Source organism: Anolis sagrei, chromosome 1 (genome assembly GCF_037176765.1).
Source record: "Anolis sagrei isolate rAnoSag1 chromosome 1, rAnoSag1.mat, whole genome shotgun sequence".
Classification (NCBI taxonomy): domain Eukaryota; kingdom Metazoa; phylum Chordata; class Lepidosauria; order Squamata; family Dactyloidae; genus Anolis; species Anolis sagrei.
The window spans coordinates 201,307,652-201,322,249 of record NC_090021.1 but is presented as its reverse complement, the minus strand read 5'-3'; the positions used below and the strand labels follow the sequence as shown (position 1 = coordinate 201,322,249).

Genomic DNA, 14,598 nt, shown 5'->3' with positions numbered 1-14,598 from the left:
AAGGAACTGTGCAACTGATAAAAGAGAGAGTGAGAGGGCACAAAATCATTAAGGTTCAAGATAAGCTACTTTAGAAGGAGAGAATTAAACTGGGATTTTTCACTTTAGATGAAGAACAAAAGATATGATACCGGAAAGATAAAAAGATTCTGTATCATCTGGAGAAGATGAATAGGAAACCTCAGTTCAGTAGTTAGTGGGTGCATAGTGACTTTAGCCAGTTCACCACACATGGTGGTCTCTGAACATTAATGCAAAACATTGGGCCAGAAAAGAACAGAATGCTACTTCATTCAAATTCTTCTTAAGATCCCAGCTTTAATGTTGAATGGCTATAAATTAATTACAGTTGGCATGCCAACAGTTCTACTACTTTTTGTGACCTTTTTTGGAATGCTAAAAAAAATCCAGAAGAGACTTTTCAAACACTTAGGAAGAGCTCATAAAAAGAAGCAGGGACAAAGAGGTCAGGCACAAGCATGTTGTAATTCTATTTCTTTTCCAAGCACAAAAGCACTGGGCGGAAATTGGGAACCACGGAGCACTTATTCGTTATTAGATCTTCCCTTAACTGCAAATTATAATCTATCTGAACATGACTGAGGGCAATTTTTTGTTGGCGAACATGGGGCTTGTCTGTCCCTTTCCCCAACTGTATTAGAAAGTAAAGGACATTACACATCCCGTCGTATTTCCAACCATCTTCACTAATGTCACAAATAAAATCTCTGCAGTAATAATAACGGAATTCCAAAATGTTGCAGGCACAATCTGAGGTAAAATCTGTAATTGTTTTGACCCCATACACATGTTCCACGAGTAGCCCCATACAGATGTTCTATGACTTTGTATGCTGTTTTAAACGTGGGTCAAATGATGTTCACCAAGTTTGGAGAGACAGGTTAAGCACTCTTATAAAGAACTGGTGTAAAAACTTATTTATTTTTCATAAAAAATTACAATAATGATAGCAGAAATTACCTAAATGTGATATGTCCGTTTTGTAGAGCTATAGAATTGCATCAGGAGTTCGCTCCTAACAGAGAGAATATTTCCTGCGTGGAGATCCCCATTAGGCTACTTCAGCAGCATGAAGATGGGAAGATGACTTTCACTGGATACCATGTTTTTTCTGGATGTAAAATTACAATAAAGTTATTATTCTGTTATTCTATTCTTCAACCCCCAAGCAGCTGGGGAGTGGCATAAGAGACCTCAAGGAAATGGGATTTTTGATCAAACCTCCCCCTCCTCCATTTTTCTAGTAGAAAACCTCCACTGAATTAAAAAAAATCCATATTCAGAAGTAGATCTGCTGATTCCATGATCTGATTCTATTCATGGAAGACAAGGTTCAGATTCAAACCATAATAGTGTAAATTAGAATAATGCATATGTACATACACAAAAAGAGAATTTGTCATTTTTTTAGAGCCATGAAATCTTGATTAGTAAGGAGCCATGGTGGTGCAATGGGTTACACTCTTGTGCCAGCTGAACTGCTGATCTGAAGGTCAGCGGTTCGAATCCACAAGACGGGATGAACTCCTGTCTGTCAGCTCCAGCTTCTCATGCGGGACATGAGAGAAACCTCCGACAGAATGATAACACATCCAGGCATCCCTTGGCCAATGCCTCTGCAGACGGCCAATTTTCTCACACCAGAAGTGACTTGTAGTTTCTCAAGTTGCTTCTGAAACTATTTTTTTTTAAAGCTTGATTTGTACCCTCTATTGTACTAAGCAATTTCTTACATGTTGAGCATCAGACATCTATTCTAAAATGCAAATTAGCATACAAATTAATTTTTATCTCATTATAAATTTAGATCATAATCACAAGTGGTGTTATCTATTTGAGAGGGAAGCACTGTTAGGTGTACCCAATTAGAGCTTAAGAGTTTATAGTACGAAACTGATTATTTACTTTCATTCAACCTGATTGCAACTTGCTCACTTGTCACTTTCCTTTCTAGGCTTGAGGAGTTCATATGCCAGTCAGCACAGTCAGCTTGGACAAGAGCTGCGTTCAGCTGTCTCTCCCGATCTACACATCACTCCCATATATGAAGGTAGAACCTATTATAGTCCAGTGTACCATAGCCCTACTCATGGAACAGCTGATGTGCACCAAGGATCCCAGACAGCATTATATCGAACTGGCTCAGGTAGGCATTAAACTAATATTAATTGTAAAACTAAAGTGTGCTCACTGATGTAGAAATGAACTGCCATAAGTCATGGATCTTGCAAGACTGTATTTATCTAACTCTGCCTATTTCCTAAAAGAGTACAGGAATTTTAAAATGTTTTATTTTGTCTGCTAAAATACTATCTCAATTTATTTACCTATTCAATCTCTGTTGAAAGTTAGTCTGGTTTTAAATATTATTTAAATATTATTAGCTAACTGTTTATTTACCGCATATAAGATGACTGGGTGTATAAGACGACCCCCAACTTTTCCAGTTAAAATATCTTTATATTTTAACTGGAAAAGTTGGGGGTCGTCTTATACACCCAGTCATCTTATATGCGGTAAATAAACAGTTAGCTAATAATATTTAAATAATATTGGGATATACTCGCCGTATAAGACTACCCCTTTTCCAACACACACCAAATAAATTTTTTAAAAGCATCAGATTTGATTTCAATATGTTAATTTTCCTATTACTGTACCTCCTTCTCTGCCTCTCATATCTCGCACATGTGCACCTGCACCACTTCACTGCAGTCTTCAGGAGCGAGATCTGAGAGGCAGAGGAGGAGGTACAATAATAGGATACAAGGGCGGGCCAGACAGGTAAAAGAGTTGTGTTTTTCTGGGCCCAGAGCCACTCTTATCTCTTTTTTCAATACCCTGGGCGCCCCAGACGCCTGCAGCTTGCTCTGCCCTTCACTTACACCTTCCCAGTAAGGCACCCTTTCACCTCACCATCGGGACTGCATTAAGTCCACGAATCCTGGTGAATGGATTTTCTTCTACCATACTTGTACAGGGTCACCCTTAATGCTTTCATACAGTCGCTGCATATGGCAGGGACGTGGCTACTGCCATTTTGAGCTCCCCCCACAATATGCGGCAACCACAGATTCTCCAGTCAGGATTGGAAGTTTCAGCACCCGCTCTATAAGACGACTCCCACATATAAGACGACTCCCATGCATAAGGCTACTCCAGTGTTTAAGACGACTCCCATGTATAAGACGACCCCTGACTTTTGAGAAGATTTTCTTGGGTTAAAAAGTAGTCTTATACACCAGAATATACGGTATATATTATTAGTTGTGTTGTTCACTGATGTCCTATTCACCAAAAGACATGTTGAACTCAATGAAATCAACTTGAGTTACATATATTATAAATGCTTTTACTCTTAAATTTGAATCTAACCCTGTTCTTATCACTATTATAACTATATGCTGAAAATACAGAGTGGGGTAGTAATGTATAGACATAGAAATTAACAATCCTATGAGCTTTTGTGTTAAGATTTTTTTGTGGTTGAAAAAAACCCTAACCTGACTATTTGAATCCTAAAATCAGTTAATTTAAAGAGTTTCTTTACCTCTTCTATCCAGCCACTTTCATCTGTTCAGTGGACAGATGAGGGGCCTTGATAAACAACTTCTGACATGAGGCTTTCCTTTTCTCCCCAAAAGTACCCCCTGCCCACATCCATGCTGCATGCCACATTATTTAGGAGAATCCCTTTCCAGTCATATTTCTAATGATACAAGAGGTTGGAAAAACATTTAACAATGGTTCCACACATCCATGAGAGTAGTTTTCAAATGCTTCCATGAGTATCTCCCTGTTGAGTTCCAACAGGGAGGAATTAAAGCCATGTGGCAAAAAGAGCTAATATGACGTAGTGATCCGAGTGTTGGACTTGGACGCCCAATCTCTGTTCAACCATGGAAACCTTTTCTTAGCCTAAGAGGAAAGTAATGGCAAACTTCCTCTGAATACATATTTCCATGAAAACCCGATTAATGGGGTTGCCACTGGTCAGAATTGACCTTAAGGTACATAGCAACAACTAGCAAGAGTCTCTGTGCTTGTGTCTGTGTGTCAAAATATGTACACACAAATGCTGAGCATTACTTAATATTGATTTCATGTGCCAGGTATTGGAAATCTACAAAGATCATCCAGTCAGCGTAGCACACTTACATACCAAAGAAATAATTATGCTCTGAACACAACAGCTACCTACGCAGAACCCTACAGGTCACTTCATTATCGACTGTCGGAGTCCAGTTACAACAGGATGCAACATGCAGCCCCTGCTGATGATGGCACAACAAGATCGCCTTCGATAGATAGCATCCAGAAAGATCCCAGGCAAGGATATTTGCTATGTTAATTCAGTACACTTAATTGCCATACTCTGAAGTGGCTCCTAATATTTTCAGTTTGGTCTTTCTCTAAGTTAACAGTTGCCTTCATTCACCTAAGTTTCATTGTAAAAGTTTATAAAAGATTGTCAGTATCTAAAGTGGGTTAACCCTTTATAATGTAAAAATGTTAAATACAGGAAATTTCAGTGTAATTTTGGGAGGCTGGTAATGAGTAACTATATGTAATAAATAAATGATAAATTTGTGTTCTGCTTTGAATTTTACTTGTCTACTGAAGAGAGTTTGCATGGCGGGATCCAGAATTGCCTGAGGTCATTCACATGCTTCAGCATCAGTTCCCATCAGTTCAAGCCAATGCTGCAGCATATCTACAGCACCTGTGTTTTGGAGATAACAAAATAAAAACTGAGGTATGTCACAGGGTTATTCTTGTTGGAAAGAGTTCACTGAAAAAAATTTCATATCTGTTAGAACAACTTGGCCAAGTGATCAGTGACTGTAGTTCAAGTTTATTAGAGATAAGGGTTTTTTAAAAGCTAAAAGTGCATAAACTTTATATATGGGGGAGGGGGGAAGGATATAGATGAAAGATTAGATGAAATTATTATTTTAAATTTATTCTTCATTAAATAATATTAAAGTTACTAAGTCCTCCCCATTTCTAATTAATAAAATATCAATATACATGGTTATTCATTTGTGTTTAATTTGACCTTAATGTCTTTAATATGGAACTAAAAGGAACTGTGATAAGCACTATGATATTAACTATATGCATTTAGTTCCTTTTGATCATTGTCAGTGATACATCTAGTAGCTTGCGTCAGATTTTTTAGTAGCAAACTATATTCTCAAATAATAGCATATTCTCAAATTATAATTATGGTGTTAGAGATCTCTTTTAAAAGTGTCATAAGTGGTAACAGGTTACATGTGAAATCAGTAATGATAAAACTGTCTATATGCTTTTTTCAAACCTATAATACAAACAATTATTATATATTTAGGCTTTGTTGTGGCACTGCAAAAAACTTCATGTAATTTATAAATTCCCTTTTTGAGTGGGCAGTTGCCTTTTTACATATTTAAAATTACAATCTGTGCACATTTATCTAGAATCAAGTCTCAATGTCTTTAACTGTCTTGATATACAATACGTCTAATGGGATTGTTTTTTAAAAAAGAATGATCAAGATTTTTCTGCTCTTCACAGGTTTTTCGAAACCAATTTTTATGTCTAAAAGCAATTAATCACAAAAAAAGAACTCACTTAACATTTATAAGTCTTTTAGAAAGCTATGCATTTGACAGCAAATGCAAAATGGTGATTTATCACTTGAATTTTAAAAAATGGTTTCCTATATTAGAGTACACCTTGTTGTCAATATTCTTTACATATTTTTAAAAGAATATAGATACATGCTTTTAAAAGTGTTCCTACACTGGCTGTATGAGTTTTTGTAGATTTGCAAACTGCAACAGAAAACCACAGTTACGGCTTCTTTTCTGTTCTTTTCTCCCTCATTTGTTTTTCTCCCTCATTGAGTCAGGTAGCACTTAGCATATTCCTATCATATTGTGGTTACAGTTCATTGCCCACTGTCTAACCCCCTTGAGATAAGAGAAGTTCTACTATATGAACTTCATGTAGGAGGAAAAATCTCTCAAACATGTCAGGAGTTATACAATGAAACAGTCAGAAATGTTTTGTTGGCTACTTTATATTACAAAGAATCATCTTTTCATTTTAAATGATTGATGAAGAATATTCGTAAAGCTCAACAGCAATGGAAATAATTCCGTCCCAGACGGTAAAGATGTTACTATCAGCCAAGATGTTACTTTGACCAATATTTCCTGCTGCGTTAAACATTGCTTGAGAAGCACTCTTTTTTAAGCTCATCACAGTGAAATTTCCAGTTAATTAATCATAATACCAAGGATATGACAAGGATTTGCACAATGAACTTAGAAGGGAAACTGCTAAATAACAACAAAAACAACAAACAACAACAGTACTTTTATTTCTTACCCATCTCTGCTCAAGGCAGGGTGGAACATTGTGACAGTGCTTAGATAAAAACATAAAATCATTAAAATACATATATTAAAAGACAGACACTAGACTAAAACTCATTAAAATAATTCATTTCACTAGAATGCCAATTTAAATCCATAGTTTGAAACACTATTTATAGAAATCAAACATTTCCTTTTAACATGTTCTTGAGAAGATTGAGAGGCTTTTCCTCTGGTGTAGTATGCAGGTTGTGGAATTTCCCCCACAGAGATGTATCTGGGTACCCAAAATTATTTACCGAGAATAAATGTCCACCAAAAGAAATATATTTTAATTATGGTGTGGACTTTATTACATGTTTCTACCTTCTCTAATTTCTTGTTGAGAGTAATATTCAGTTTGGGTAGCTGGGATCTGTAGTTATTCAGTTATTTTATCTGTTTTTTCTGTCTCCCCTCGGTTGATTTATATTGTTTAACTTAGTAGATTTTTATCAGTTGCTATGCTTGCTTCAGGAACTATACAATACAGTTGTGGACAACACATGACACACATAATAGATGCAACTCCATAACCCCATTTGTGTGTCCCTCGTGTTTTCCCCAAATGTTCTAGTCACATTTGCCGGACATGCTTTGCAGTGTTCATATATTGCCTACACACACTGCAATAATTGCTGAAATATTTTTTTACTGGGCCATTTTAGGCCAGGAGAAGACTTTTAAAGCAACAATGCAGTAATCAGAAGCCATTTCCTGTTACTTCTTGCTTCATTAAAAAGGCCCAGACATGGGGAAATACACCCCACTTCCTAAAAGGTAGTTGGGACCAAAACATGTTTTGAAAAACTTTGTGAAGAATTTTTCATCCACAGAAAATCGGGGGGACGGGGAGACCTCCAAACATGGAGAAAATTCCCTCCATGGGGTCCCCAAAAATAGCCCATATAGTCCTATGCACATTCAGTTCATAGGCTACACTTTGTCCATCTTTACTCTAGGCTATTTATAGAATAACAGTATAATTTCATAAACTAAAAAGAAACGAGCTGAAAGCAGTGGCAACATATTAATGTATAAGACTACTGAATCAGCAGTAAAACCTAAACAATAAAAGTATAAATTTAAAAATTCAATAACTGAATGCCTGTCAAAAGAGAAAGATCATTGCCTGGTATTTGAATCTTCCTAATCTGATGTCTGGTAAATCTTTCTTGGGAGGGCATTCACCATGTAGGGAGATGCTATGTACTCAGAATGGTCTTTCTGGGATATCCATTCATGGTATCATTGTGGACATCAGTACTAAGCAAAGACATGCTGCAGATGTTGGTAGGAATTGGGCAGGAGAAGTCCTCCCACCTAGTGTTATGTGGGCAGATAGGATATGTGATATAAATGGCATCTGTGAGAATAAACTCTTCAAATCATTTTATGGTTCTTTCGCAGCTTCTCCTCATTTGTTACTGTATTTTTTTTCTAGGTTTGCAGGTTAGGAGGAATCAAGCATCTAGTCGACCTGTTAGATCACAGGGTCCTTGAAGTTCAGAAGAATGCTTGTGGCGCATTACGAAACCTGGTGTATGGAAAATCTACAGATGAGAATAAAATAGCAATGAAAAACGTTGGTGGGATTCCTGCACTTTTACGATTGCTAAGAAAATCAATTGATGCAGAAGTAAGAGAACTTGTCACAGGTAAAGTTTTAATAGATAGAAATAAATGGCACATAGCCAGGTAAAATGTGTTTCTCTGTGTGAAAAGAAGTTTTTTTGAAATAGCTGAAAAGAGATTACTCAGAAGCAAGATGTATTTAATTGCTATCTTATTCTCAGCTGAATATGCACCTTTCGCAGCCTTTAATCTTTTTACTTATTCCACATGTGTTGCTTAAAATATTTAACTTAGAGAACTGGATACTGAGATATATGAAACAATGAGGACATTAATCCCTACCACACATGTCATGAGTTTAAATATTATTTTGGCTCCATAGGGCACTCAGATTTTTCAGGTTTACAACTCACATACATAAGAAATCATCTTTTTATTGAATCCTACAATACTTGTATAGTGTTAGAGTCCTTTTACTAATTCTACTAGCATTCTGTGTCCATTGTATTTATAAGTCAATTTTTAGGTATATTATATTTTTATTAAATTGATTTTATTCATAACAAATAATGTATTAAATATTTCAGTCAGCATCCTATTGCCAATTTCAAGGTTATTTGGCTAAATCAGTGGGAAAAGACTAATTCCTGACTTGATAAGTATATTCTGTTGATCAGTAAATGAACTCAGCAAAATAACATAAATATGTTTTCTAGTTATTGTTAGTCCCAACTAGAATAGATCCAGTGGAATATACATTATTTCCCAGGTTTCCATTGAAATACATTCTAGTTAGATATATTTTAGTTAGAATTTAGCCCTCCAGGTGCAACTTATTGCTTTCTCGCCTTGCTTTAAATGCCTGATGGACACTGACGGAGAGGAAATTTTGGTTGTATCTTTTATTCAGTTTATGCATAAAGAATATCTTAACTGTTTCTTTAAAAAAGAATATATTTTGAATTGAACATCTTAAAATTTTCTAATGCAGACATGTATTATTATTATTATTATTATTATTATTATTATTATTATTATTGGATTGTGTTGTGATCGGATGCAATTTCAGAAAACTGCAAGTGTTACATACAAGTTTTTTAGAAGTATTCAGCACATCTGACACTTTTCACAAAGTGTGATGCACACGTTAAGCATTTAGCCAACTGAATTCCTGAAATGTTAAAGCAGTACGATCATTAAATGTTTGAGGTAAATGGAAGGAGACTCTTCCTCTTGCCTCTCTGCATGTCCTGGCAAGGGATCTCTGCTGGAGATGACTCTTAGCTCAATGGGTGCTGCCATGTCCTGCCCTGTCAACTCTCATCGATTGTACATTTTATGGAGTTTTCCAGGATATTCTGCCAGCACAGATATGTAGTTTGCATCTTGGTAGTCCTCCCAATCAAATCAGTTTGGCAGTTATTCTGCCAGTTGTTCCCTGTGCTTCCGCACTCTGAAATGAGTGCAAGTGAAGAAACTGCTGGAAGTTGAAGGCCCACTTAAAGCCATGCCTGACAGTATTGATTTATTGGAAGACTGTGGTGAAGCCAGCCAAAGGTTGTTTTTCATCTTTCCTCCCATCTTCACCTATCTGATAATCCTGTTACTTAGAACTGGTACAAGTGTACCAGCCTGAGCAGTCATCAGTATAGCACTGCCCACATTGAGGCTGACTATCTGAATATGTTGCCTGGGCAACCCTGTAAGACATCATGCTGCTTGCTTCTTCCTATGATCTCTTGTGGAAGTACACATGTATTCTTTTCACTTAGCCCAGCAGGATTATTGAACCACTGCTTGATGACTTAGTTGGTATCTCAGATATTTCCTTATGATTTTAATCCGGTTCAAAAATACAGTTTACTATGTATGTATGTATGTATAATGTATTAATGGAGAAGGGGCTGTAACCCCTACACATGGGATCACATCACAAATCATGCACTGTTCTACTACACTGTCTCAGCTTGTAGGTCTATCTGCATTCAAGTCACCTGTTGACTTATAGCGACCCTATACATTTTAAAGAGTTTTAAAGACAAAGAGTATTAGAGCAGTTTTCTAGTTCCTTCCTCTAAATTCAAGTATAGCCACCAGCTCCTGATATTCACTGGCAGTTTCCCATCCAGCTATTAACTTGAGCTCACCCTGCTTTGCTTTCAAGAACAGATGGGATCTGGTGCCTCCATACTATTTAGCCCATTTTCTTGGCTTACCACAGAACAGATTATTTTCCCTTGCTCACATCCTTCTAACAGGAGTATTCTGCAGATCTTTGGTTTACCAAGTACATTGTCTGAACCTTTATAGCACTAATAGAGAACCTCTCTTGATTGTGCCAGTAAAGCATTTGAAGTTCCATTGGTGGAATGAGAAGAGGGAAAATTACTTCCTTTGTTTATTCTTCGTGGTCTCTGTGAAATCACACATATGGTAGTTGGTGCAAGTGCACAGAAAGTCGGAACCCTCTGGAAAGCTTTTCCAGCTGTTGGCTATAGTCGTGCCCATCTTCCCCAGATGGGATATACCCCATCATGTTAGCTCTGAGGTGGAGGTGGATGTTGCTAATGAAACATTTATGTGCATTTCCAAGCCAGTTATATGCAATAATCACGCTTTAATTTTAAAGATCATGGAAATGTTTTTAAGGAGCCAAGTTCAGAAATGTATTTGGAAATCTTCTCCTTAAATTTTTTTTAATATTTTATGCCTAAGCTATAACTTCTGCAGTAAGATCACAAAGCCAGTATTTGTTTTGATTTTAGATTCCTTATAAGGAAAAATAACTTCTATATTCTCGATTTCCTCAAAAAAAAGTCTTATTCTGCCTCAGGGTGTTTTGCATTTACTTCTATGGAATCTCATTTTTCATGAGTTATAAGCCATCTCTAAAAGTTTGTATGATTTATAGCTTTTGAAATCACCGAGGCAGTTAGACAGATCTTATCTCAATAACTTGGTCAGAAACACATTTTTACAGCAAATACTTTCACATACAGTTACATTTTTGATACCACATACATGCAAAGTGCAATCTAGTGTTAAGTTATGCATGCCTAAGGTATGAAGTCAGTAGGACCAAAGTTGTTAACAGTGTGGTCAGGATGATTTCACAAAAAAATGGGATATTTCCCTCTTCTTTAAACTAAGCCAATTGGTCAAGATCCAGTTATTTTCATCTGCTGATAGCAGTGGATCCATAAGGTTGCAATTTCCCTCCTTTCTCCAGCAGCATCAATATGTGTTCCAGAGGCTGGAAAAACCACAGACAGTGGAGTTTTAGTTATGCTCATTACTGGAGGAAAGAAGAGAAAAGGGGTATCGTTTTGGAGACCCACTCAAGTTGTTTACCGGAAGAAAAATGAATTGTTCCTGGGAGTGGATTTACTTTTCTCCCCTCATTTGAATCACACACAGTTGGATCCTGGCCAGGATAGATGGACAGACAGACAGACAGACAGACTGATTGATTGATTGATTGATTGATTGACTGATTGAAATATGAAATATGAAGAAAGCAGGGCTACTCAAAGTGGTGGTTTCTGGACCAGTAGTCTCAGGAAATAAATAAAAAATGGTAGCCAATGGTTAAAAATTTGGTGCTGGAGAAAATTGGTTTTTGTGTTGTTTTGGTGTTTTACTGTAAGCTTATCATTTCTGGTAAAGAAATCAAAAAGAGGAGGAAGAAGGAAAATTATAATTATATATAATAGTAGTAATAGCAGTAGTATGTTAAGTGAGCATGGACTTGTAACAAGTACAAGCTACTATCGGTATTATGACAACATGAGTGATTTCTACTAAGGTCAAAACAGTGTCACTCAGGATGAAGTGGACAAAAGGGGAGGAAGGGGAGATGAAATCAGTGGGACCAACACTCCTGGTATTGTGGTCAGAAAATTACTTTGCAGAAAATTAGCTGTGCTTCATTAGATTAAAATTATTGTTGTAATTACTGTTACTATCAATTACTATTTAATTGACTGAAACATCAAGAAATGTAATCAGATTCTATTATGAGTCCTTTTTTTCTGAGGCTTCCAATATATAATACTGTAACCCCAGTTTTTAAAAAGTATTTTTATAGTATTTCTGGATATTATTTATAGTAAAAGAATTATTTGTCCATAAAAAATCTGGCATTTTGTAACTCCTGAACTTTGGGTGAGGAATTTTTGTTAATGAGAAAAGATTTTCAAGATTTCTAGAGCACATCATCTGACAAAGAATGTTACAAAAAGCCAAATAGAAGAAGATCACTTGGTGAAATTATTTGATGTTAAATGTCATTTAGTTTGTATGTTCTGAGCTTTATCCCTAAATGGTGCTATCATGTTGCTATGTGAACAAAGCATTCTGTTCTGAAGAGCCACAATTATGGGTACCTTGCTTCATCAAAATTTCATATATACCTCATTGGATTGTATTGCCAGACTCTTAATATCTTATACAGCCTTAGGGCAGGCATGGATTCCAAGTGTGCTTCCATTGGCCAAATGCCAGTGGCATTTATCCATATTGAAATTCATTGGAATGTTTACTATTAAATTTTGAATGTTTTCAAAATTACCTAACATATCAGGAGAAATCCTTTCACAATGCTTCCCCATAATAAGAAAAATTAATAAGGGAATTTTACTTCTGAAATATAACACATTACTTTTATGCCTCATGTACCATTGTTATTTCTAGCATGCTACATTGAAGTTCTGGAGAAAAAGACTCCCAGAACCAAAAATACTTCCTTTCATACAAATTGTTGCATAATACTTTGCATATCTTATTTCCCAGATCTGCCTCGTCTTGATTCACCATGTTCCTTATGTTTCTTAACTATGGATTCCTTATTGTATTTCATAGCAAGGCATCTTCCATTAGCCCTTACACAAATGTTGAGAGAGCTGCATTAATAATCATTTTTCTTTAAGGCCACAGTTTTTTGGATTCATGGCAGAGGTGTCATGATTAGATGGTATGCAAATTCACATTACTAATTAATAGTTGCTTCGAATATTTTATGTTGGTGGGTGTTTTCATTTTGTCTGATTTATATACACTTTAACATCAAGATATGTAGTCCATTCAGATGAAGCTTTTAATCCAGACAATTAAACTTTTTCTGGTCCTTCCATACAAAGCAACTAAGAGCCCCCAGTGGTGCAGTGGGTTAAACCTTTGTACTGGCAGGACTGCTGATTGAAAGGTTGGTGGTTTGAATCTGAGGAGTGGGGTGAGCTCCTGTCTGTCAGCTCCAGCTTCTCATGTGGGAACATGAGAAAAGCCTCTCACAGGATGGTAAAATAACCAGGCGTCCCCTGGGCAATGTCCTTGCAGATGGCCAATTCTCTCACGCCAGAAGCGTGAAAAAGAACAGAGAGAAAATGCATATTTTGTTATGGAGGTGCAATTGATATACATTTCATGCAGGTACTATCTGGGTAGTTTTTTTTCTCAGCATGATGAAATAAGATATAACCCCTATGTATTCTTTATATACAGAAGCAATTGTATTGTTTCTTTCAAAAATGCATTCCAGTCATTTGTAAAATCAGGTCAATATAGCACTAAATCTGTTGTTAATGAGATACTCTGAAACAGAAATGACTCCTAGTTGGTAAACCACCTATATTTCAACACCATTTCTCTTATATTTCAACGGTAATGGAAGGCTATTGCTGGTTTCATACTGTGCAGAATATAAATGAAACTGCAGGGTAAATAGTTCCTTTCAACCAGATATAGATAATCTAGATTTCATTTTCTTGAAGGTTTAGGTGACAAATTATCTCAGATTTGTTTGGGATTTTATTTGTTGACTGTAATAAAGTCTTCCAACAGCAGAATCCTATACTTGGCTATTCAGAAGGAACTCCCACTGAGTCCAGTGGGTCTTACTTCTAGATAACCAGGCTTAGGATAGTGGTGTACATCCTATTGCAGTAATGGTGCAGCATCTGCACGGGTTTTCAGGTACCTTTTCTTTAATGTACTGCTCTTTTATTGTAAACTCATCAATGGCTTTGAAAATTATTACCAGATAATGCTTTGTTCCTTGTGTTCTGCTGTGATCTCTTAAGATAAATCTTCTTGATGGTGATTTCCATGTGCTAAATAGAAAGACCAAAGGCACATAAAGAAACATTACTGGTTTTATGTGGTGAAATGTCTGTTATTATTTTATGCTTTAAAGTAGTTTGAGGGGATTACTCTGTTATGCTTTAACTTGCTACTATTATCCCCATAGTCTTGAGAGGTTGAAATATATGTTGAAATAAATATCTTTAGACATCCCCAAGGGGTTCTTTGATGTTAACTGATAGAATGCCTTATTGTTGTTGGTTTTTTTAATTCTTTTTTTGTATAGGCGTTCTCTGGAACTTGTCTTCCTGTGATGCAGTAAAAATGACAATCATTCGAGATGCTCTGTCAACACTGACAAACACTGTGATAGTTCCTCATTCTGGGTGGAATAATTCTTCCTTTGATGATGATCATAAAATTAAATTCCAAACTTCTCTAGGCCTCCGCAACACAACAGGATGCCTGAGGTAAATTGCTGTGTTTATACTTCTCATCTTAAATAGTTTTGCTATTTAAG

At 36.2% G+C, this 14,598-nt stretch overlaps 1 protein-coding gene across 5 annotated transcripts in view; it reads left to right on the top strand.

The window, feature by feature from the left end:
* PKP4 (plakophilin 4) overlaps positions 1-14,598 on the top strand; it is a 125,355-nt gene that overhangs the window by 85,524 nt on the left and 25,233 nt on the right. For 4 of the 5 annotated variants that reach the window (XM_060777338.2, XM_060777330.2, XM_060777357.2 and 1 more), the window contains 5 exons: positions 1,976-2,167; positions 4,134-4,350; positions 4,645-4,777; positions 7,870-8,083; positions 14,365-14,548. In XM_060777338.2, coding sequence (XP_060633321.2) covers positions 1,976-2,167; positions 4,134-4,350; positions 4,645-4,777; positions 7,870-8,083; positions 14,365-14,548 — 940 coding nt within the window. The remainder of the gene's footprint in view (positions 1-1,975; positions 2,168-4,133; positions 4,351-4,644; positions 4,778-7,869; positions 8,084-14,364; positions 14,549-14,598) is intronic. The other variant, XM_060777348.2, reaches the window with a different exon arrangement.